This window comes from Nesoenas mayeri, assembly GCF_963082525.1.
Source record: "Nesoenas mayeri genome assembly, chromosome: 11".
Classification (NCBI taxonomy): domain Eukaryota; kingdom Metazoa; phylum Chordata; class Aves; order Columbiformes; family Columbidae; genus Nesoenas; species Nesoenas mayeri.
The window spans coordinates 11,250,900-11,275,346 of NC_137563.1; the positions used below are offsets into that span (position 1 = coordinate 11,250,900).

A 24,447-nucleotide genomic window follows, 5' to 3' on the forward strand; every position below is an offset into this window, starting at 1 on the left:
AGCAATTTTTTCTGGTGAACAAAATGTATAGTTGTTTCCGAAATAATAAGCAGCAAAATCTGCTACTTAAAACTAGTAGAAAGTAATGCAGGAGGAAAATGTTCTTTGGGTTTTGATTAAAAAATGTTGGGAATTGAATAGGAAAAGACTCTAAAAGTGCTAGGTGGATAGGTGAAGGAACAGTTCTTTGCAGTGGTACCAAAAGAGGCATCTGTGGTCAGCTTTAACTAATACAGTGAAACAGTTACGTTTTACTTATTATGCAAAATGAAGATATCTGTAAGTATGTGACCTTAATGGTGACTTCGAAGGTAGAATATTAGCAGGACAATACTGGTGAGGATGCAGAGTGTGAGAGCTGTAGGAAGAACAATCTCTGTCAGCATTTCCATGCGAGTGAGCAGGGAGTCTGAAATGTGGGACATGAGTAATAGGTTAGAAACTCAGTGTTCTGGAGCATACTCATTGTTAGAGTTATCATAGAATTTTGAACATTTATGGCTAAAATTATTTTAAATGTTGACAGTGGCATAAAGAGCAAACAAAACAAAATTTCATAAGTCTGCAAAAGCTAGTGGAAATTCATGAGTTTTCCCTCTTTTTTTCTCTCTAAGCTAATTTTTTGACAATGTCAGTGCTCAAAGGGCTGCAAGAATCGTATTTACTATGAAGTAGCTTCAATGTGTTTGCAATATTCTACTGTTCCTTTGATTATTTTATTTATTTTTTGAATTTTTTTGTTTTTCTTTCCCCCACCACAAGGAAAAGGTAGAAAATTGTCAAAGATAAATCCTTGGGAAGCACTTCAGCCTTTTTATGATTGTTTTGCTGCTCTTTGGAACAGTGAATGGGTTTTGGTTTGTAGAATTTTATTCCACGGGTAAGCCTCCAAGAATTCAGTAAACACAGTTAATTCCCATGGAACATGGAACTCAGCAGCTGAGGCTGAGCAGGATGAACTTAGGTTGACTGCTTTGATGTTGTCTGCCATGTAGAATTTCTCATCCTTCTTAGAAGACTTTATAATACTTATCTCTTTTGAAAGCTTCAAAAATTTGCTGCGGTAGACCATTGTTCTAGTTCTGGAATTATGAATGGTCCTGGATTACACTGGGAAGGACTTAAATGGGACAGATGAGCCCAGCACTGTAGAAACCGCAGGCAAAATCTCTATTTCTGTGTTCTCCAGCAGCTGCTGCTGCTTGTGCTGGTTTTGGTTTTGTTACCAGGAGTATAAAAGAGCAGAAATGTGGCTTAATGCTACCTTAGGCCAGGGCTTAGCCCATTTTATTAATTGTTTTGTTGTAGGAAGAAATCAAACACAGATTTTTGTATTGTTTTGCTTGATGTTTGAAAGAGCATTTAGCACTTTGATTATTTTAAGGGTAAGGGTCATCCCTAGACTTAATTTTAAATAGTAACTCTTACAGTTTGTGTTTAACATCTAAAGTTGATCAATTTAGCTACAGTGACTTTAGTTGGAGAGAGTAAATAAAGACATTTGTCTTTAGAGCCTTGTTGTCTTTCAAAGCCATTTTGCTTTAAAGAAGAAAATTCCTTTTAGGAAACTGACAAATCTGAAAGTTATGCAATATGCTTTTATAAAAGAGAAGACACAATTACCTGTAGCCAGCAGCTGGTGTGTGGCAGAGCAAGTGTCCATGGCCTCCTTATGCCAATTTTCCACCTGGGAAGGTTGACATGCAGCAGTTCTATTACACTGGGACATTCTGTCCCTGACCGTTTGTCTACTACCACTGACTTGGAACTATTTTATTCTGTCAACACATGATTTCCTGCAAGTTTCTTTGTATCTCTGTGATTTTTAATTGCAATATATTTCTTATAGTTAATGGTTTAATTATTTTTTTAAGCATATGATACATATTTTTCAATAAGGTAGCATGTATGCGTAATTGTCTGCCTAGAAATCTGGCAGAGCATTGGTAGCTTATGATTTTGAAGAGGTTTATTTTCACATCACGAAGTTCACTTAGGGTTTGTGAAATGCTTTAGAAACAGTAATTGAGCCTGTTTCCCCTCTTTCTAAACAGTAATTGAGCCTGTTTCCCCTCTTTCTGTCTCTGGAGGCTGGTGTATTTAACACATCCCTAGTTTATGATATCCAAGTGTCAAATTTCATGTACTGCATTCATGCAAATGCTTTCATGAAATTCAATGTGATATTTGCCCATATACTGAAGAAAAGAAAAAATAATCAAATTAGCGATTGACATCACCTCTCTTGGATTTGGGAATCCATTTGCACTGATAATATTTTTGTAATAGTCAACCGATGCTTTTGGGTATCGTGGTTTGTTCTTGTTTTTAAAATCAACGTGATAAAATCCAAATCTTTCAGAGAAGCCTTTGTTCCATTCAAATTTATCCAGCAAGGACCAGGCAGTGTAACCTTGGACATTAACACCATCGTTTAGAGCTGTCAACAGAATACAAATTATTCTGTTAAACTTGTTGCCTTTGTCTGCTGTCCTTAAAATATGATTCTGCAGGTGGTTTGTTTTGCACCAGTGAGAGATGGGGAGTAGGACAGAAAAGGAATTTAGATTCTTTGGAAATGTCTTTAGCTTAGATGTACTAGAACTCTACAAGTATAGTAGCTAAGGGGCAATCTCTCTAAAAGTAGAAGCTGTTGATCTATTCCAGTACTAAATCTCCTGTAGGTTATTGTATTTATTAGCATAAGGATGTTTGGCCAGGCTGTAATTTTTGTCAAAAACTGTTAGTCTAGCTTGCTGTCCATTTAATCTGTCAATATTTATGAAGTAAATTACAGAAGTAAAAGCTATTGTGAAAAAAAGCTCAAAAAGCTTGTACATTAAGATGTTTTTAAAGTTACCTTTCAGTATTTCATTAATATACCCTTTCAGATACTCGATCCGCCATTCATCACACAGTTGAGCATGCTGGACCTTTTCAGAAACTCCATTCTCTGTCACATAAATGAGAGGGTTCCCGTACTGTGTCTGCAAACAAAGATGTTTAGACCTGTTCATATCAAAAAAATCATCTCGTTTTGACAGAACATGAGATTCTTAGTAAAATGCATTAGAAACAATTTTCTAAATTTAGTTACTTGTAGTAAAAAAGTGTAACTAGGAATTTAACTATGGTGTGTGGGGTGTTATTTTTTTGTTTTTGTCTTGTTTTGCTTTGTTTGTTTGTTTAAATAATGACCTCTCCACTTTCCTGTACTTAAGGTGTTGTTTTTGGCAAAGAAACTTCCCAGTACAACAAGACACATACAGAGGTAAAACTGGTGAATATCTGAAATGGTGCAAGTGCAGGTCCTGAAGGGCTCTGCATGTGACCAGATGTTTTGTTCATTTAAAGATTTACTCTGTAATCACCTTGATGAAGTTGAGTAATCTTCTGAATCCCCAAGGCACAGAATATAACCATGAGGGTCCTGCACATGTCCATTTTGGGTCCACCAGTTCAGTGCTATCCTGGTCACTCTGGTAACTGGACACTTGTAGAAAGGGGAAACTCTTCTGTATCACATAACGAGCAGTAAAATGACCAATTCCCAGGAAATCTGATGTGCCCTTAATATAGGTTTTCTCTTGCACTGAGAAAGTTGGTAATCTTGATGTCCCCAGGCCCTGCTGAGCACTCTTCCTACCTAGCAAAAGAATTACAGAAAACATACTTCTGAGCAGCATAGAAATTGCTTTTCTTTACCTCACCATCAATAATTACCAACTTCCTGACAGTTTAGTTTGATTGCTTTTTTAAGATGAAATAAAATTTTAGCCTGTTGGTTTGGAGAAGTAATTTGGGTACAATACATGGAGAAGACAGTGAATTAAAGTGTGTTTTGTTTTGGTTTGGTTTTTTTTTTACAAAGAGGGAGATAAATGTCAACAGAATGCTTGGAAACATAATATGACAAGAAGTGTTGCTACTGGGTACCTTGCCTGTCATCTTCATTCTGTGAAACATACAGTGGCACCCTATAGACACGCAGACTTTGGTGGTCACAACCTGCTGCTGCTTTGTCCTTAGGTGGAAAATCCAGAAAAATATTTAATGACTCCCACTAGCAATGGGCTGTGACTGAAATGTGAGGAAGCTGCTTCCTTTCTGCTTTAGAGCAACTGAGACATGCAACTGTTGGGCTCAACAGCTGCTCAGGTTTGCAGTTCCACGCTGCTCTGGAGCTGTGTCTGCCCCGTGGGCCATTTGTCACCCAGTCTTGTCTCACCTGGGGCCTTGTGCTTGGCTAAAACACATGTTGGTCAGGGCTAATCTGGTGTAATATGCTTTAAGTACGTCATTTACTCAAGTTCTAGTCGGATACTGGGGCTTACCTACATAATTCTTCATAACTTCTGGGTAGTCTCCTCTGTAAATTGGATTTGCAAACCATCCCAAATGAAACTGTATGTATCTTTCTGCAGCGTCTCTGTCTGTTTGGCTGTGAGGATCAACAGGTTCACCCCAGCTGCTTGTTAGGGAAATTCCAACCATACCTTAAAATACAAAGTGACAATTCTGCAGTTTATGCATAATCTTTAAGCCCTTAATATAAATCGAAATGTGATTACAGAATGAACCCTTGTTACCTTGCTGCTCACTGCGCCACGTGTTATTGTAAGAGTGCCATACCTTCGCGTGAGTCTGCAAGTGAAAAAAATAACCACATGCACGTTTTCATCTGCTATGCCATAGTATAGAAAGCCAGTGAAGATCAAGAGTGGTTTTTGCACTAAGCTGTGTCTGAAAATAACATCTTTCTTTTATGTATATTGTGGATGCTTTCATTACATGTAAAATGTTAAAGCATTTTTGCAAGATTCCTCCTCTAGATTCCCAGAGGTCCCCATGAAGGTAATATACTGTATTCAGTACGTTGTTCTGTCCAGTGTTCCCAGGTTTGGGCTGTCTTTGCCTAATTTATTTGGGCAAGTGGAAGTTTATGAGAGTGAGCCTTACTGAGTTCACTTGTAAAATTTCCATTTCAACAGGCCAGGATTTTGCCCCTTGTTTCTAGAGTAACCTGGATATTTTCTTATTCAACTAGTTTGAAATGTACTGTAAGAGAGACAAATTATAAGGAAAAAGTTGTTGCAACAGCGTCACATCAAGCACCGAGCATCTCGTGCTACATCTGAATATGCATTGGTGGTTTAAAGTCGGGCTATAGTTTTGGTGTGCTAGTTGGAAATGGCATCATTCCAAAAACTCCATTTCTGTTTAAAGAGAAAAATCAAAAAACTTCTTTGTTCATGCATGATTTAAGGCAGGATTTTAATTTTACTTTAATTATGTGGTGCGCTGCTTTGTATGCTCCACATCCACCGAGCTTCAGTCCTGGTGCATGTTCTCCTGTTTCGTAACCCTTTTCAGCGACTGCCTGCAAACACACATGGTTATTGTAATGAATTTGCTGCTGTCCTATGGATTTAGATCCTGTATTTTTTGCGCAGCCTGTTTCTCAGTCTCTACCCTCTCCAGTCCCCTTTTTCCTTCCCCTCAGCTCCCATCAGTTAAAATTGATTTCTGTGCCTCTTTTCTCTCCAGCTGATGATTTTTTAAAACCTCACTGGAATTTCACATCTTGAAACTCTGTTCTTGTGCAGAATCTGCCCACTGAGATTTTTGGGCACAAAGATTAATGGCAAAAGTCTCTCCCTTTCCCTCCCCAATTTTTAACCTGCTTTCCTGTAATGTCAGAATTTGGGGAGCGGAACTGTGTAACGGGAGTAATTGGAAGGAAAGCGTTGGCAACTTACCCACGGATTGCTAAAAGTAATCCAGTGTTTCACACGGTCGCCAAACTTCTCAAAACACAGATTTGCATAATCATTAAAATAATTTATCATGCTGATATTTTGCCAGCCACCATACTTTTCTTGGAGAACCTTTGTAAATAAGAATTTCAAGAATCAATAATCTTATTTAAAGTTCAGTTGCTTATTAACAAAGACATTTCTATTTCAGTAGCTCAGAAGGAGATTTTTCAAAACTTCGGCATAAATAAACTACAATGTATATAAAATGAAAATGAATAGAAAATAACTATAATCACACCTGAAACCATGCAGGCATATTTAAATATTTTTCTAAAGTACACATAATCCTTAGACATAAATTTCCTACCACGTTCCTCTATGTTTCAGTAATTTAACTATTGTCTAACCTGTGGAAGATCCCAGTGGTAGAGGCTCACGATAGGGGTGATATTGTTTTCTAGAAGACTATTAATGGTGTCATTGTAGAACTGTATTCCCTTCTCGTTTAATTGCTCTGCTGATGAAACGCACAGACAATAAATTAGCTGGATTGTTCTTCAAATAACTAGAAGAATAGAAATCTAAAAAAGTTAACCAAGGAGTGTTCCATTACAGCGACAGGTGTATGGTAATGGTTAAATTCTGTTCTGCAGACAGAGAGACAGATATTTATTTAACAGTGATGCTAAACAACTGTGCTGTACTCACAAGTAAAATTGTTTGTCTACTAGTACTGGTAAGGATCTGGGAAATAGTTACGCTTACCTTTGATGCCAGTGGGCATAATCCGAGGCCATGAGATGGAGAAGAGATAGTGATTGACTTTCAGCTCCTTCAATAACTGGATGTCATCCTGAGAAAAGGAAATCTAATTAAAATATCGTGAGACTAAATTTTAAAGCTGGTGTTATTATTCTTAAACGTACATAAAAAACCTTTAAAGCTGCTCAAACACACACGAAAACGATGTTAATTTTATTTGAATCTCAAATGCTGCTTGTGTTCTAACCAAGCATTTGGACGGCCCCAAAGTTTAGAATATTTCTTTGGACAAAAAAATCCTGAAAACCTGAGGTGTATTTGACAAATACGGTGGTATTATTGATTCTATGAGGTTATTAAGAAGATTTTACCGAACTAATTGAAAATATAATCTCTTGGCTTCCTAAGTTAAATGAGCCTTTAGAATAACTAAAGCTTTTCATTTTTTGCTGTTGTTTCAAAATGGGAAATCAGTCTCATGAAATGGCTCCAGAATGTTTCAGGAGGGATAGCAACTCCTTAACGATACCTTCACTTTGTAGTAGCCATCGCATGCGGAATCTCCCGTTTCATTTCTAAACACTTTCCCCTTCTTGTGAGTAAAAGCGTCCCAGATACTTGGTCCTTTCCCGTCCTTGTCCCAGGCCCCTTCGGTCTGGTAGGCAGAACTTCCAACACCCCATAAAAAACCTAAAGGGAAAAAGAAGTGAGTTATGATTGCAACATTTTTCCTGCAAAACTGGTCTTTGTGCTGAATTTTCACGTGAGAAAGCAATTAATAGACCTTGGCAGCCACATAGCTTGATGTGAAGTGTGTGTGCTTGCGTGTCTACTGAACCAGAGGCTAATGTTTCCTATGGGAAATTGGATCAGTGCATAAAAAGGAACAGCCTGGAAATGTGGTGTAGACTAAAGGTATTTTTCCTGATGCACTGGAAAAGGAATAAAAGTCTTTCATATATTATATATTGTTACTGTTACTTTACAGTGATGAGGTGGTGCATGGATAGTATGGCAGAAATATTTTACTGTGAGAAATATGTAGGTTCCCACATAGTTTCTGCTTGCTAATTTACATGGGGTTTTTTTAGTGATTACAAGTTAGCTGCTGTTACCTAAAATATATAGAGAAATGCTGGACTGTTTTCCTAGTATCATACAAAAGGAAACAATCAGTTTTATAAGCTGCTTAAAAACTTGAGCATAAAAACACATCAGTGCCTATATCTTTTTAAGTTTTGGTTGAATTAAATGTGTGAGTGTATATGTTGAAGAAAGGACAAGGTTTCATAAAGCAGTGCTGAAGAGTGAATTAGATAATACTGAACAGCTTGAAACAAACCCAACGCAATTATTTCACTCACACTGATTTCTTAAGTTAGCTGCGTAACGAAGGACATTTTTAGTTTCTAATTCTTTGTTAGTGGTAGATAATTTATGGAAAAGGAGAAGAGTTCTGAGGTGTGATTTGTTATACTATGCATCTCATTCAATCACAGACAGGAAAGGGAGATCTGGGTATGAAATGTTAATCTATTAACCTCTGACTTGACTGTTTTAGGTGACAATATGAAGTACAGGGTTATGTGAATCCTTATATTTCCAGGGTGAGGTGCAGAAGATGATATTAAGTATGTCTCCTGCAAAAACCTGAATTTTTTTTTCTGCTGTTTCTCAGGAAGGCGAAGAAAAACCTTTTGGCAGCTTTCTTGAGCAAACACAAGAGTAGATCCCGCGCATTAAACCCCACAATCAACTGCAGTTCAAAAGTACCGGTTGGAAAAGTGCCATAATAGAAGGAGCCTGGATTATTCTTTGTCCACTGGAAATCCTCAGCTGCGTTCAGCTGTATTATTGGCACAAGCACACACCATATTCTCAAAACGTGAGTCTTCATCGCTGCAAAGTGTTTTCTGCAGGTTCCCACCTGATAAAATAGAAGAGCATTGTCAAGTTTTGCCACTCCACAATATAGGCTCAGGGGGATCAAAAAGAAAAGCTTATATTTTTCTGCTGAATTATGATTTTCACTGACAGCTAAAAGCGGCGTCTGGGCTAAGTGGAAATGCAGTTAAGCTTCTGGCAAGGTGATGAACACGACAGAAGAATGAAGTACAAAATTATAAATATTAGAAGCGCTCTCTGCATCTTTTCCATAATGTTCCTTATCTTTAGGATATTCTAAAAGTCTCTCTGTCTGTAGGTGGTTTGTTCTACGTTTCAAACTATCCCAGAAACTAAAACTCTGCCAACAGGGATTGTGAGTGGAAGCAAGAAATAAGAGTGATTATTCTGCCAGCATCTTGCCACCTGTATATGTAATGGAAACAAACCTTGTGAAAGTTGGAAAGGAAAATTAATACTTGCAATTGTTGCTGTTTTAATAATTGTAGCTTTTATCTTGATGTCCCTTTTATCCAGTTCCAGCATCAATTTAAAATGCTACCGTGTGTGCACTGTATTTTTAACTCCTAAAAAAAAAAGACCATTCACCTCTTTTAAAAATCGCAGGGTCTGCATACTCTATAAGTATTTTTATTTTGAATATAGAAGGTTGCAAATAGATGTGATTTTAATTTAGACATTGACAGTCAAATCTAACTCTTCAATAAGTTAGTTTAAATTTAGCGTTACCTTTTGTATTCTTGTTTGCAATGACTGACAGTCATGTGAAAAGAAGCAAGGAGAACAGAAAAGGTTTTCCATGAGTGTTATCACTGGTTTCTGTAGCTGCTTATTATAGTCTTAGACATTTGTAACTACCTGATTCATATCTGGATTAATTCATTTGGAGCTAGGAGTAACACTTGAATCCAAATATTTTTTTCACTCTTTGGTGTGATAACTGTATTATAAATAATTTCAGTACTTCAAGAATTGCTCAAGGGCAAGAAACACATCTTTAAACAAACAGGTTTTTCCAAGAAAATAGTCTTACTTTATGCACAGCTCATTGTGGAATATTCTATCAATTAATTTTATTTTCAAATGAATACATACTTTTTGGAACTCTTCATTGCTCTGTTTTTCTGGCTTTACCTTCACAAATAGAGCAGAAGAAACAGCTATTCAAATAGTGCAAAAAGGTTCATCAGATTTAGACTGTTTTCTGGCTTCTACCCTGGTTGAGTTATACTATTTTTTCCCCATTTCTGGCTTACCTGGTGGTCTTTGCAATGGATGTGTCCCAACGGGGAGATTCCTGTGAACTGCCAGAGATTTACCAGGGCATTCAGAATAAATTTACTTTCACGGAATAATTGCACGGAATTAATCCAACTGTCACAAAAGCTCGGGGGAAACATCTAGTTGAAAACAGCATTTTGTTCACTTACAGCCAAAACAAAAAAGAACAATCCTTTTGTATTCACAGTCAATGCTGCAGGAAAAGGTTTAGCTTAACTATACGAATCTTTTAGCAATGAGGTATTTTCCTTGGTAAGCAAAATTAGCTTTTTGAGTGATCTATACATTCATAATTGTACTTGCTCTTGAATACAGGGTATTAGTAGACATGTTTCTCTTGATGCAAATCCCTGTCCTGGGTGGTGTTTGGCACGGAGATCTCACTGGGTGATTTCGTGAGACCAAGGGTTTGTTTTTACGTGGCATAACTTTGAATCAGATATTCAGGATGTGGTCTTGAAAAATAATACAGGTTTTCTTTTCTCTTGTTGCTAGAGGGATTCCTTCTGGTGATGTCTTTGTGGAAAACAACAGCTCTCCCGGTCCCGGAGGTCAGTTGTCCAACTTGAGCTGCTCCTTCTTCTAGTTCTGTGAGTTACCATTCAGTCCTCCCTCATAGATTATATACACTGAGAAGAGCAAACCTGTTGCTAGGGCTTGGGACCTGCTATTCTGTTCCTCTGAAGCTATATAGTGTGCAAGCAAATTTCTATTTATTTATTTAGCGACTCGGTTTTGGTTTTTGTTTTTAGAGCAGTACTGGTGCCCTCTCGTGGTCAATGTCACGAAAGAGCATTAACATCAAAAATGCTGCCAGGTAGCGTGAAGTGAGTAACCACACTAGAGTTCATGTACTGCCTCTGACCTCAGAAGTCAAAAAGTGTCTTGCAACACCGTCAGGAGCTCCCTGTTCATCCTTGCGGGTCTCTCAGTGCTCTTGCTTGACTCATCAGGATGGACCGTTTGCAAGCACGGAGGAGGAGATCCTTGAAAATCACCCAGCTCGTGCACTTTGCGATTTATGGTGCACATAAAGGGCGGTATTGTATATGTAGGTCAGGTGCTGCAGCTGAGCTCAGTGCTTAAGGCACATTTTTAATTACCTGCTGTACATTTGTTGTGCTTTTCTCTAGCAGCATACAAGCATCACTGCGGTGCTGCGTGATGCTACAGTTGTTGTGATGATTAAAGGTGTGCGTTGATAATTCCTTGTTAAATCGCAATTGCACCTAAAAGCACAGCAAAACCACAGGCTTTGATGTGCCAGGAGAGAAAGTGACTCCTCCTTTGCAGATGAGAAGCTGAGGCCCAGGGAGGTTGGACAGAAATGGGGCAGGGGGGTTGTATCCAGCTGGGAACCACACTCAGATCTTTGTCTCTCTGCCCAGTGCCCTGTGTACCAGCCAGTCTGCTGCTTTAGGGACTGGCTTGTGTGTCACTAAAGCCACTTGGTGAATTGTCACCCACTTCGGTGGTGAGGAGTAAGCCTTTGGTGTGCACAAAAACTGCATTTAACATGGGCTGCTAGAAACACAATGCTGTTCCACTCTAAGTTGTGCTTACATGGGTTTTCTTCTCTTTAACACAATCTTTTCCTGTGATGTTGTTTCCCAGTTTCCTGCATAAAAGCTCAACTCTACAAAAAAATATTAAAAAAAAAAAAAAAAAAAAAAAGATATATTTACATTGCTACAGCTTGGTCATTTTTTCCTCTTGGTTCGTCTTGGAAAAGTTTTATAAGTGGCAGTTTCTCAAATGCACCAGAAACACATCAAGGCTATAAAATCTTTTATTTTGTTTTATTGGTAAAAAAGAATGTTAAAAAATGTATTCGGTGGAGCCCATCCAAAATTGCCCAATGACTCCAGTAAAATAACCTGGAAAGTAGGTTATGTGACTGGCCCAGTGCGGTGTGGGGGAAAGTTGGGGGAAAGTCACAATTGACTCTCCACTTACGGCTTATCCGCTGTTTGCTTCTCTGCAGCCTGGAGTGGATCTTTATCCATAAATGATGTAGGTATTTCGGTGTTGTCTTGCTGCAGAACTGCTCTGTGACCCCGTCACAGAGACTCTGGTACAAACCCCCTGTCTTAAAGGAGTTGATACTTATCTTCCCACTTGATTTTCTATCTAGGGTATGCTTCATGTTGCAAAACCTCTTATCTCCACATACACAATCAAAAATAGAGTCATCCCTAACAGCAGATACTGCCAAACTGGTATTTATTTGATTTTTGCTTTTAACCCTTATGTTTTGTCTAGGCTGATGAAAAAGTAGAAGCTTCCTAATTCTCTGGCAGCTGTTCAGATGAGACCAAATCATCCTCACTCAATTCTAACTTATCTCTGCAGCTTCCTGATTCTTCATTCTTCCGAGCTGCCCTCCCGTTCCAACTCGAAATAGGCCTTTTCTGTCTCAGAAAGAAAAATCTTATTATACAGTGACCAGAAAACCACGTAATTTTTCCAGTGTGTGGTCTACTGCAACTACCCTGAGATACTGGAGATTTTTCAAAATCAAAACAAAACCCACTTACAATTGTTCTTGGAACAAGAACACTTGTATAACTGTACTCATATTTTTCTGTGTTACAAAATGACTTTCATTGCATTATGTTAGCTGTTTTTGGAAACTTTGTCTAATGCTCAACTGTACTGATGGCCTGGCCTCGCTTTTCAGAGAAAAACAGAAAATTGGAAGTAATTGAAATGAGGATGCCTTGCTGTACAATCAGTCAGGCTGCTTTGACTTGAAGCAGTTGGGGGAATATAGTTGTTAATGGAGAAGATGTTCGGAAGTGTTTCTTATGACTAAGTGAATTCTGAAGACAGAAAGGAGTGTTTGGAAAAGCAGGAGATGCATTTTATTGCCTGTGAAAAGAGCCCAATGACACTGAAGACACTGCTCTAACAAGCCTGGTTTTGAACTTGCATATACAGCAAGGTTGCCTGGTAACTTCAGAACAGAGATTGCCAACTTTTCCATGCTTACAGCCATTTTTGTTTCTTACATAAATGCTTTTAGCCAGACTGATGCGACCATATTTGCACAGCTCTGCCCTTGACCCAATAAACTCTGCTGGACCTGCCCTTGTGATTTTCCTCTTCTGCAGCTCTTTACGCCACCACTGACCTGCTCTGCTGATAAACCTGTTGTCATTTGGGCTGCCAGGAGGCTCCTGGTGTCATGGGAGATCTGTGGACAGCTTCTGAGGATGGTCTCCGTCTGAAGAAAACCTCCAGATGTTTGGAAGATCTTGTGTTTGAAGTGGGATCCCTGAGATGAGATTAAAACAGATAAATCTGAAACTTACACCATATTTATTTAGCAGTGCCTACACTATTATGAAAGCTACTGCTATCATATTTTATGGCCATTGGGCACACAGAATAGCTGTTATCACTAACTGCTGTTTTTTCTGGGGTAATTTTGGGAAAAATTATGATCTTTGAGAATCCACCATTGCTGTTTTGCAAAGATTGGTGAGGATAGGGTAAATCTGCAGAATCTATTCTAGTTGTACTAAAAGCTCAAATATTAAAGGTCTCATTTTAAAGTAAGCTCCCAAATTGTACAGTCTTAAAAATGCTTCTTGGTGCATGTAGAGAGGTGCAGAAACTTCCCCCTTTTGTGGAATGCTGTTCGCCTAAATGGTCAAAACTCATGAGACTTTGCACTGATTCAGTCAAAGGTGTATATTAGGTTTTTGAACGCACAAGCTCAGTGGATGGTTGAAAATCCAAACCATGATATATATTAAATGACACATATTTTAGATACTCTTGGGTGCAATGAAGAAGGTCACAGAAGTTTGCTTCTCCAAATCAATTTTAATTTATCTTTTCCTGCTGACAGCTTCATGCTAAGATTTGGCCTCCATGTGATGTGAACGCTGAGGCGCTGCTGCAGGCTACCGCTGATTGGAATTTACTTGTGTTCATCCAGTTGCATGCTCTGCCATCATCTGTTTGCAATCACAAAGAGGAAACTTCTGAAGCTTGGGAATGAGGGAAAATGAAGTGTCTTGACAACTACAAAACACTGAGAAAGCTTCTGGAGGTTTTCCCATCACTGTTTGTGAGTATGAAGAAAAATGCACAACTATATTTTGTTTCCATGTTAGTCTTTACACCACACCCAGAACATGAATTTGTATAACAAGTAGAAATACCGCTAATTAATGAAGATCCCCGAGAACTGTAAATTGATAATGAATAAGAATTCATGAATTGTTTTGGAAGGCATTGAATTTGTTCATTATTGAATTAGTTGAATTAGCTCATTAGTAAAATCATACAATTGTTCTCTCTATGGATACTCAGCTTATGAAACTTTCCAGTTCAGTGCTCTGGTGTCCAATCTAACCACCAGTTTTCCAACATACCCCTTGGACATTTCATCTTTACTGCTACCCTCGAAGGGATGACGTTTGGCCTTTTCACACAGATCAGGGAGACACAACTGGCAAGGAAGGGGACAGATAAACCACCTTGATAACTAGACACTGAGACCATGTTTGCTTCTGTTCAGGTGAAGAGGTTCAGGCTTGTGAGCAGTTGAACCCCTGAAGAGCCCTGAGCAGCAGCATCGCCCAGCGCTGGAGAAGCTTGGGGACAACCAGGGGAGTTCCAGGCTGACTCCAGGCTTGTGTCCTCACTCCCCTCACCTGTGACATGGTCGCAGTGCTGGTCACCACCCGCTCTGCTGACCACTGCAAAAATGCCAGTGAAAAATGCTGCACAGTGACCTGGAAATCTGTTATTTATGGCTGAACTACTAATAGTAGTTCAGCCATTGGGACCTGTTTCTTTCCATCTGGCCAGTACAAGTGGAGAAGAGCAGCAAAGGGATATAAAAGGTACTTAGCAGCCTCAGGATAGCTGTCAATGGGACTGGAGTGTCGAGTCTGCCAGGGAAAGGATGACTTTCCTTACAGGAGCACAGCCTGAGAGAGCGGCTCCCAGTCTGCCAGGTTCCTTGTTTCCTGGGGAAACTCTCAGTCTTCATGGAGAAAGTGAGAAGATGAACTGGGATAATCTCAATTCTTGTACAGCTGGGGTGAACTATAGTGACCATTGTGTGATGGCACTGCCTGGTACTTGTATTTTCTGTATTCAAACAAACAAAAACCTACACCAAAAAAAAAAAAAGCAATGGCTTTTGCTTTTTCAGGGATAAATTTCAGAGATGAGGCCTTAGTAGTTCTCATTAGTGACTTTTACTCCAGTAGAATACCGAGTGAGGCCAATGGAGATTTAATGTATTAAGTGAAATATCCGCCGCAATCCTTCATTGTATCACAGCCCCCTGGTTGTTTTGGGGACAGATCCAAAGCTAGGTCGTTAGAAAGTATAGCTAATTACAGCATGGCTTGGATGAGGTTCTAAGAGCCTTTGTCACTTTTCATGTGCAGGATTAAAATTTCAGGCACAAAACGATTTTGACCCAGTGCAGGTTGCAGCAGTGCCAGTGTGCCAGGTAGCTGCATCCTAGGATAGTAATGGTGGTATTTTTAAAGACGCTGCTAAATGAGATCATCTTTCTTTTTACTAAAACAAATCAAAAAAGAATCTTACAGTCATCGCTGAAGTACTTGATTTTCAGATAATCCAAGCTTATTTAACTCATTTTAAAAAAGAAGAGCTACATTCTTTACAATGAATCCTCCAGTTATGCCAAAAATACAAATTCCAAAATATATTTGTAATAATAATAATAATAATGCTAAAGCCTCCAGACATGCAAAATCTCCAGTCTTGTGGATATAAACTGTAAGCATCGCACATTTTTCTTTCAGCTGTCAGATTCTCTCCTCTGAAGAAAGTATCGTTGAGGGACAGTTTGAGATCAGCAATATGGAACAGAAGAATATAAAGGGATCCTGATGGCTGCCAGAACAGTAAGTCTATTTCCTTTTTGTAAATATTTCTAATATAAGCATTTTTTTTAAGACTATAATGTCAAACAATTGGTGTGACATAGGGAATCATAAACTGATTTCTCTGAGAGATTGTGCAGATGGGATTGCAGGATTGCATAAACCTGAAAATTGTATTTCTCAACTGGGTTACACACTGATGGAAGAACTCGAGGTAATGTTTTTTTCCACAGAGACAATGTCTCAAAAGAAGAGTTACTTGATTTGTAGCTTAGATCCAAATCAAAAGGGTGGATGTAAATTGCCTTGTTTGTGAGAAGAATGATTATGTAGTCTCTGAATTAAAGTTTATTTGAAACTTTGCTGATGGTTGATTAGCTGCTGAAAAAGAACTTTTTTGACTGTTGTGTTCAAACAAAAATCCTACAAACATAAAGTTGTATCAGTTTTTTTGCAAGCATTTATGGCTACTTTTTTGGTTATGGGTGTATCTTTACAATCACATGGAATCATAGAATCATGGAATAGTTTGGGCTGAAGGGACCTTGACAGCTCATCCAGTCCCACCCCTGCCATGGCTGCTGATGCACGTGTACTTCTAAACAAGGATATGGAAACAGACGTAGGGAGTAATTTCTTTTCTTCTTTTAAATTGCATATTTCAATGGGAATTTTCCAAAATCAAGGGAGCTAGGAACGATTTAATTCTAGCCTTACTCTGCTACATCGTGTGGCTCCTTGCTTGTTGTTTGCCCAGGGCTCTTAGAAGGTGCTTTAAACCACAGAAAGCAAGGTCTGCAAATGCTATGGATGGCCCTGAAAGGAAACAGATGGCTTCTCCAACACAGGACTCATGGCAGTGGAAGTTTTGGAGCTCTGTCTCAGAGAAATGGAGTTTTGTTACCATCAGTTTGCTAAAAACAAGAATATATTATATGCTATATTGCATTCAGATGATCTCATACTAATCAAATGAATCTTGTGGGACCTCTAGTTCTGATTAAGCACTTGAGCCGAAGGGACCTCACTACCATCCTACCTCCTTGGCAGGGGTTTTGTCATAAGACATTTGTTATGTTTTTGAAGCAAATATTTCTGTGATAAGTGTTATATTAAAACCCACAAGCATATGAATAATCCTGTTTTCACTGAAGAGTTTAAACTTCATGCTATAAATAAAACCAAGGCCACACATTGACTCAAAAAGGTAAAAAAAGAAATACTGAATAGCTCTGTTCATCCTGCTCACTAAATGGGGTGAGGCCATGGGGAAAAAGATCTTTTAATTGTATCACACAGGAGAAGTGAATTAGGACTGTACAAGGCAACCTCAATTCATGGTGTTTCCAGCTCTTGAGTACTTGACTTTTCAACCTTAACATAGGTGGGTGGAGAGGTGGTTAATTTTTTGTTTTGTTTTGTTTGTCATCATGCATCTGAATTCCACTTGAAAATACTTGATGTTTTAAAATTTATTCTGCTAGTACATTCCATCTACTTAGTCTCAATTGCTGGTTTTTAAACTGAGCTAGGAATGAGAAATTTTCCCCTAAGAGGATTATTTTATTCATTGTGAAGTGAGGCTCTTAGCTGCCACCTTCATTTCTTTCTGCTCACAAAACTCCAGGCATTAGAGGACGATCAGTGAGGCTCCTCAAATGAATAGGCGCCCCAAGGAAAACTGAAAAGCCTCCAAAATAATTGTATTGCAGTGACATCAGCGCTCAGATATTTTCATCTTGGCTATTCCGACAACATTCGGTCAATAACAGGCAGCGGAGCCAGTACACGCTGACTCTTTATTGCTTCCCACTGGGAATACGTCTCTTTGCAAGAGACCTGCGGACAGCGTTGGTCCAAAAACTAAACAACTTTGTTCCATATTGAAGGACTTTCCTCTCTCATCAGGAAGTTCTCTGAGTGCTGGGCAGCAGCCTGGACATCAGCCTTTATGGATCTGAGAGACTTTTTAGGTATTGTGTGGCCAGCTACCGCCTAAAAACCACTCCTGACGTTGGTACTGACCCCTTCTGAGAAGATGCAAAAATAGTTCATAGAATCCCAGAATAATTTTGGTGGGAAGAGACCCCTACGATGGAGTCCAACCATCTGTTGAACTCAGTTTCCCAGTGTGGGATATCATGATGATAATGCTGATCTCCACTTCAGAGTGTCCCAAGGGCTAGAGGTTAAAAATTACCTTTAGCAGCTGGTAATTCTCTAAGGGTTTTCATTCCTTTGACACCACCTAAAGGAATTCTAGCACTATAATCCAAATGTTACCCGTGGGAAGTGGATGCACCAGGCAGGTTAAGAACTTGTTTTGTGTTTTCTTAGCGTGACAGAGGTGTGATAGGAACAGAGGATTATATGTATGTTCTTGAACGTGGATGCTTTCACTCTTCTCTCCTGGGTTGTGTCTTCTGGGGAGAAAGTACTTCTCCCCAACCTTCCCCCATCTCCTTGCTAATGTCTTTCCATGTTGAAATAATATTTGGAATCTGAGATTGTGCCTTGTGAAGTGTTTTCCATCCTGCTGTCCTCCTAAGAGAACTTTAACCTTTTTTTGAATCATCATGTTCAGCTACATATAATTTCAAATCCATAAAAACCCAAATCCCCTTGTATTTATGTACATGGCAGCAAAATGTACCTTTAAGGAGAAAACATTGCTTCAGTGTGACTATCTGAATTTATTGGCTATTAGCAGTCTTATAGTGTGTGGCTCACATTTTAGAACTCCGATTTCAAGCTTAATGTGGTCAGGAAATATAAAAATACATTTATTTATGTCATCTACTAAAAATCTCAGCCTATGTTACTGCTAGCCTAACCAAATCTGTGTTTATGTTGGAGATGAATGATCGGTTTGTAGCTGCCTGTGTTTCTAGCCAGGCTGAATGGAATGATTCTGCAGCAAACTGTGTGCATTTTTTTAAAAACCTTCTTTTTATTTACTCCATGTGGCAGCTATTTCCTTCCTCCCAGAACCCGCTGCCCTGTTCTCCAGGGCACTGCAGCTGTCTGACTCCTATCAAGCTGCATACGTGGAGAGATGTGATTTACTGAATTGTTATAGCTCATCACAATTCAGGCAAATATTTAATTCCTACTGATACCTGTTCCCTGTTGCAAGCTTGGATGGGATTTGCTTTTCCAAGTCTTTGGAGCCTGCACATCAGCAGCTACTTTGGCTGATATTTGCACAAGCTTTGCTTGTTATTAATCTTTAGGAAAATATCTTTAATTTCTCCTCAGACATTTGATAACCAGAAGTTCGCATGAGACGTGAGATCCCGTCTGTCCCTTCGGTAACAGCTGGTAACTGAAGCTGCCAGAACAGCTGCCGAAGGAGAAGCAGTATCAGACTTGAGACGTTTTCCTAAAAGATAACACAGGCTTTTCAGGGTGTGACATTCAGTGGTCCTCAACAGCCACAACGTGTCAGAGAAATGATCCCCTGGAAGGTGTTTTCCACCTTGAAAACTAATTTATTGAGTCTTTTCACAAAGAGTCTGCCTACACCAATGGGCCTCATTGCTTTTTGTTCTCAAGCACCATATATTATTTTCCTGCCCTATCCAGTTCAGTCTGTATTAATTTATGTCCCGATGGGAAGCTGGTTCCTACAACATTTCGTTACCTACCTGACATGTGCTGAGCTGTATGTAACCAAACTGACAAGAAGCTGCTTCTGCCATGAAGCAGGAAAAGGCGTTTCCATCCCTGTTGTGTTCCACCGGCTTTCCCGAGCACTCCAGCAATTAATATGAGGTCTCTTAGACTAAATTAACATTCATTACCAGTCATGCTTGACAGGTTCACGTGCAAGGCTAAGAAGGTGCTGTTCATCATCAGAGATTCTTCCAAAGAAAAAAAAGGCTTGGAAAAGTTCTTGAAAAAGGACTTGGAGGACCTCTGGGAAGCCTCTTGGAAAGAAAATTAGGGGTTTGAGTCTTTTATCTAATATCAGATCAAACGTTGTAGGAAAAAAGTCATATTGTATAAAATACTTAAACAGACTTGCAATCTTTTTATAAACTGCAGATGCGTAAAACTCTCCAATGGAGAGGGCCACATCTCTGTAGCAAATTGTAGCCTTTTCACAATCAGCTTTTCTGTTGTGGTGCCATTTCACAGATTCTTCATAAGTAGCCCCAGGCTCCAGCTGATGCTGTGACCACAGGCTGGGAAGAACTGTCCTGCACGGCAAAGACCACAAATGCTTTTCTGCAACAGGCACAAAGAACTCTTGTATCATTTTTCCATTTCCCTCGATAAACACTTTGCAGGAGGATATTTCTCTGTTGATCTAAAGTGACATATTTGAGTAAACCGTGTCAGATGGGCTGCAGCAGCCTCCCTTCTGTTACCTCCTTTCACTTGAGCTCTATTTTTGTTTTCTGCACGCTCGGACTGTTCCTGGGGTGAAATAATCCACGCAGTGATCTCAGCTGACCTTTACATACAGTCAGCAACAGGTCTGGCTCCCCTGAGCCATGAGCGCAGAGGTTTTTGGATGCAATTTCCTGGAACAGGTACAGCTGAGACGCTTTCATTGCTGGGACCAGCTCTGCAGTGGGCAAACCCTCTTGGCGTCAGCACACTTAACCTTTTTGTTCAAATTTCCCATCCTGTGTAGGTGGACAACGAATACTAATATGATGCAAATGATTTCCTCTTAAATGTGAAGGCTCTCTGATTAAAAACATACTGTCCAGGAACTGTATTCCCATTAGAATGCCATTTTTGCCTTTGACTTTAGTGATTGCAGGATCAAATGCTTAGTTTCAAATAAGTTGTGAATAGCGCTTTTTTTTTCCCCTCTGAAACAGAGGGTGAGTTAATGACTCAGTAAAGGAGGTGGAAAGAATACAGAGCAAAAAAAGCCAGGAGGACCTGGGAAAAGAATTCAGAGAAGGAAAAAAAATGTCTTGCTTAAGAGTCCCCAAGGTTGTCAGAAAATCAGAAGCCGAGACTGGTGGAAGGGATTGTGGGACTTCTTTTGGTATAAACAGGAGGAAAGTGATGAAAAGCTAAATTACTGTGTCTAGGAGAATGCTGGAACTTCCATGATGTCTTGCGTTTGATATGCTCTGAAATGCAGTCTCGACCATGTAGCTCCTGTCCTACCTACTGGGGAATTTATACCTTGGCATTAGTCACCCAGTGAGAAAATAATGGTTTATATATCTTTCTTTGGGTTCCCATAACTTACCTACATTTCTTCTCTCTTCATATATAAAGTCTCTTAAGACACCATTAATAGGTGCTACAGAACTGATGTGCATGTACAGAACTGGGTAGCTCTTTCATAAGTCTATTTTTAATTCATATTAGCACTGATGTAGTTAAAAAGAAAATCAGACCTCTGGTCATGGTGTAGTTTTGGTATACTGTTCTCCTAGTTTGTTTTTACTGAAAGAAAGAGATTCTAAAATTATGGGAGAGCACTGCTCATCCTCATAAATATCCTATATTTAGTATTTTCTAATTAGGATGTTCTCGTAAGTGCCATCGCCAGCAAATAAGCCTATCGACTCCAGTTTGCTGTAGGAATTCAGCCACCTCTGGAGTAGAACGTCCCATTGTTTCCACAGTATGTATCAAGATCAGCAGCCAAGCCTTGTGCATCTCACCTCCTTGTGCCATCCCCTAAATGCGTATAGTGAAAAAAAAAAAGAAGGGTAGGTCTTGTTTATGGGTGTGCTTGAAGGAGAAGCAGCCAGCAGTGATGCCCACCCAGCAATTCCATGTAGAGAAACGTGACAGTGCTGGAATATGAGGCTTTAACACCAACAGAAAGGGAGGGTCTGTTGTTCATAATGGGCTGTCTCTGGAGTATCTACTTTATGAAAATTCTTTGAGTTCTGTAAGGATTTCTGTATCGTTTAGCTGTAAAGTAGCCTGGGTCTCCTGGGCTCCTGTGCCTTGTCCTGCCACAGCAACCTCAGCTAACAGCACTGGTTTGGGAAAGGAGCCATAAAGAGAAAAAAGAACAGGCTCCTTTTGTAGCTAATAACTTCCTTTCATTGGTAATTAAGCTGCCTGCTACTTATAAATGTCAATAAAGGTCAAAATATTTAGAAGCAGAATCATTTTAGCGGCTTCCCATTTCTCATTGCATAAGCTGCCTGCTCAGACCACACACGCGCACATTTGAAGATGGTTAAGATTTCAGAGACCTCATCTTCCCACCAAACCCTTATATAAAGCGGCCCAGAAGGGGACAGGGCAGCTTTAGTCAATAGGAGGGAGGATGTGAACTGAGTCTACTGGGTGAGCATTCCTCCCATTTCGGAACAGCCCCGCAGGCGCTGGGGCTGCAGCAGACGGGGGGCTGGCCAGATGGTGCGCTCGTTTACTCGGTAATTCAGGGAAAGGGGCTTGTATCGCATCCATGTGCAAAATGACTCAAGAAAAAAACCGCCTGGTAACAGATTAAATGACAATTGCAGCTTGGAAATGAGAATGAGTAGAATTCTTGGTATTTCTAGAGAAAAATACAGATGGTTCTCGATTTTGTTTGCAGTCCCTGAATTAATATGTATGGGTACTTATTTCACTGCATGAATTTGCTGATTTTGTGAGCAGATTCTTTCTGCTGAAATTAATCAGTTTACATGGGGGAAAGTGAGGGGACATTTGGCTTTGAAGAGTACAGAGAATGTACTCCCAGAGGGATCTTTGATCTTTTTATGGCGTTTTGTTTTTTGAAGTATATGTGTCTTGCAGGGACTTGGCATTTGGGGAATTAGAGCAACAGAGACTAGATTTTTACATTGCGCTCTGAGAATATGGCCTCGTTTTAATGCTTTCCCAAAACATCTTCAAGCAGCTCAGAGTCTAATCTACCATTCCATGAGTGTGCTGGGATGGCTTGGTGACAGAGTTGTCGTCACAGTCCCTAGGAAGATGTCAGCTTGATGACTGATCTCTGATTTCTTTTAGAAGAAAACAAGAGATCTCAAGTCCTCTTCCATATTTCAGTACAGTGGCCAAGGACTCCATAAGGATTTTCCTTTGCCTCCCACTGGCCATATAAAGGGTGAGTGTCAGGAGGATGGAGCCAGGCTCTTCTCGGTGACAACCAATGATAGGACAGGGGGTAATGGGTACAAACTGGAACACAAAAGGTTCCACTAATATTTGAGAAGAAACTTCTCAGTGAGGGTGACAGACACTGGAACAGGATGCCCAGGGAGGTTGTGGAGTCTCCTACTGTGGAGGCATTAAGACCTGCCTGGACGCCTTCCTGTGTAACCTCATGTAGGTGTTCCTGCTCCAGCAGGGGGACTGGACTGGATGATCCTTCGAGGTCCCTTCCAATCCCTAACATTCTGTGATTCTGTGGCCGGGGGGAGGACCATGCAAAGGTGCTGTGTTGAATCTGGAGGTGGAGATGATGTGACCTAGGTGTGTCAGGTAGAGCTGGGAATAGGAGACCAATGGTCCTCTGCTTGGTCCTTCCTGCCAAAATAAATTTGGGATATTGTTGAGGGCACAGCTTGCACCCATCTCAAGTTTACTCTGGGTGGCATCACCCTGGATAGGTTGGGGACTGACCTGAAAATTGTCTGAAAGGGATGATGTCCCATTGGTACATCCATCCTGCCCAGGAGCTTCACGTTCGACCCACCCGCCCCAGCCAGGCACAGCTGTAATTAGAAGCAGAGATTCCACACAGCCTTGTGTGTAAATGATACCAGCCAAGCTGAATCTCTGTTTTCTTGGGGCACACATGCTTACTGGCTGCACTGAGTCATCCGTGTTATTGCTTAACAAATAAAGCGTTGCTGGCTTTACATACAAATGTGCTTATGCCATAAAACCAGCAAACTGGGGAAACACGAGGTGCTCATGCCCTATGTGAATTTTGCTTCCTTGTTTGCTCTCTGTGTCAGTCACACAAGTTTTCTGCAAAGATTTTAAGGAAATGGCTGTGAAGAGCAACATTACGTATCCAAGCACTAGTTTTCAAAAGTCAAAAATACTCTCCAAAGTCATTAGATTGTGTTAAAGACCGTGAGCTTAAAACGGATAAGTACACTTTCCAAATTTGTCATTCACCTTGTGTTTTTGAGCCATTAGACTCTTTTTACCTAATTTCTTTCAAACTTTTATTCTGTAACTGTGAGAAGGTTATTAAAAAACCTGAAAACAGCACTCTGAAAATCAATTGATGACTTCAGAAGTTGCTCGTTTGCTAATAATAACATATAATTTCCCCAGAAGAGCAATAAAACTGTTTGACCATCATGCCAGAAAAATAATATCTATTTTGATATTAAAGACAGAGACATTAATTAAATAGTATTTTGAGACTTTTATTCACCTGACACTTCATGTATGATTCACATAGCTTTTCCACAGCGGATCTAGACCTCAAGATCTCATACAGTGTCAAGAGAGTCCTCCAAAAATATCTTTTCTCGAGCAGTTTCCCAGCCCTTTCCAGAGGTCTGGTTTACAGTGGGGTCCCACAGACTGTTGCATTAGCACAAAGGAGGGGTGCTGAGCTTCAGCAGTGGCCTTAACAGTGCTTCCATCGCCCCAAAAATGACCCCTGTAACTGCTGGCAGGACCCGGAGGTCTCGGCTCTTCCTCGGTTTCAGTTCATATTGCTTCATCCTTCATAAATTCACTCATCATTCAGCTGGGGGTGGTACTGTGTATACATCCATCTTCTTAAACGCCCAAATATATACAAATGAAGATAAACACTCAAGTAATTTAAACTTTCATTTTCATCTTGCAATTTCTGTAATGCGATCAGGGTTTGGACGGATCCTTCTGAGGAAGTTGTTGCCCAGCAGCCGGGCAGCTCTGCACCACGCAGCCGGGGAGCGCCAGGCGCTGCC

General features: G+C 39.9%; 1 protein-coding gene across 1 annotated transcript; it reads right to left on the reverse strand.

Annotated features, from left to right (window-relative positions):
- Nucleotides 1–293: 293 nt before the first annotated feature.
- LCTL (lactase like) lies at nt 294–14,383 on the reverse strand (the record flags this gene model as incomplete). The annotated part of the gene is made up of 15 exons (XM_080351212.1): nt 294–409; nt 1,624–1,687; nt 2,241–2,440; nt 2,861–2,987; nt 3,372–3,646; nt 4,335–4,496; nt 4,590–4,644; nt 5,285–5,380; nt 5,760–5,888; nt 6,167–6,276; nt 6,525–6,612; nt 7,051–7,272; nt 10,811–10,936; nt 12,841–12,984; nt 14,375–14,383. The coding sequence occupies 15 exons, from the start codon at nt 14,381–14,383 to the stop codon at nt 294–296; spliced, it is 1,923 nt and encodes a 640-aa protein (XP_080207338.1).
- Nucleotides 14,384–24,447: the final 10,064 nt, after the last annotated feature.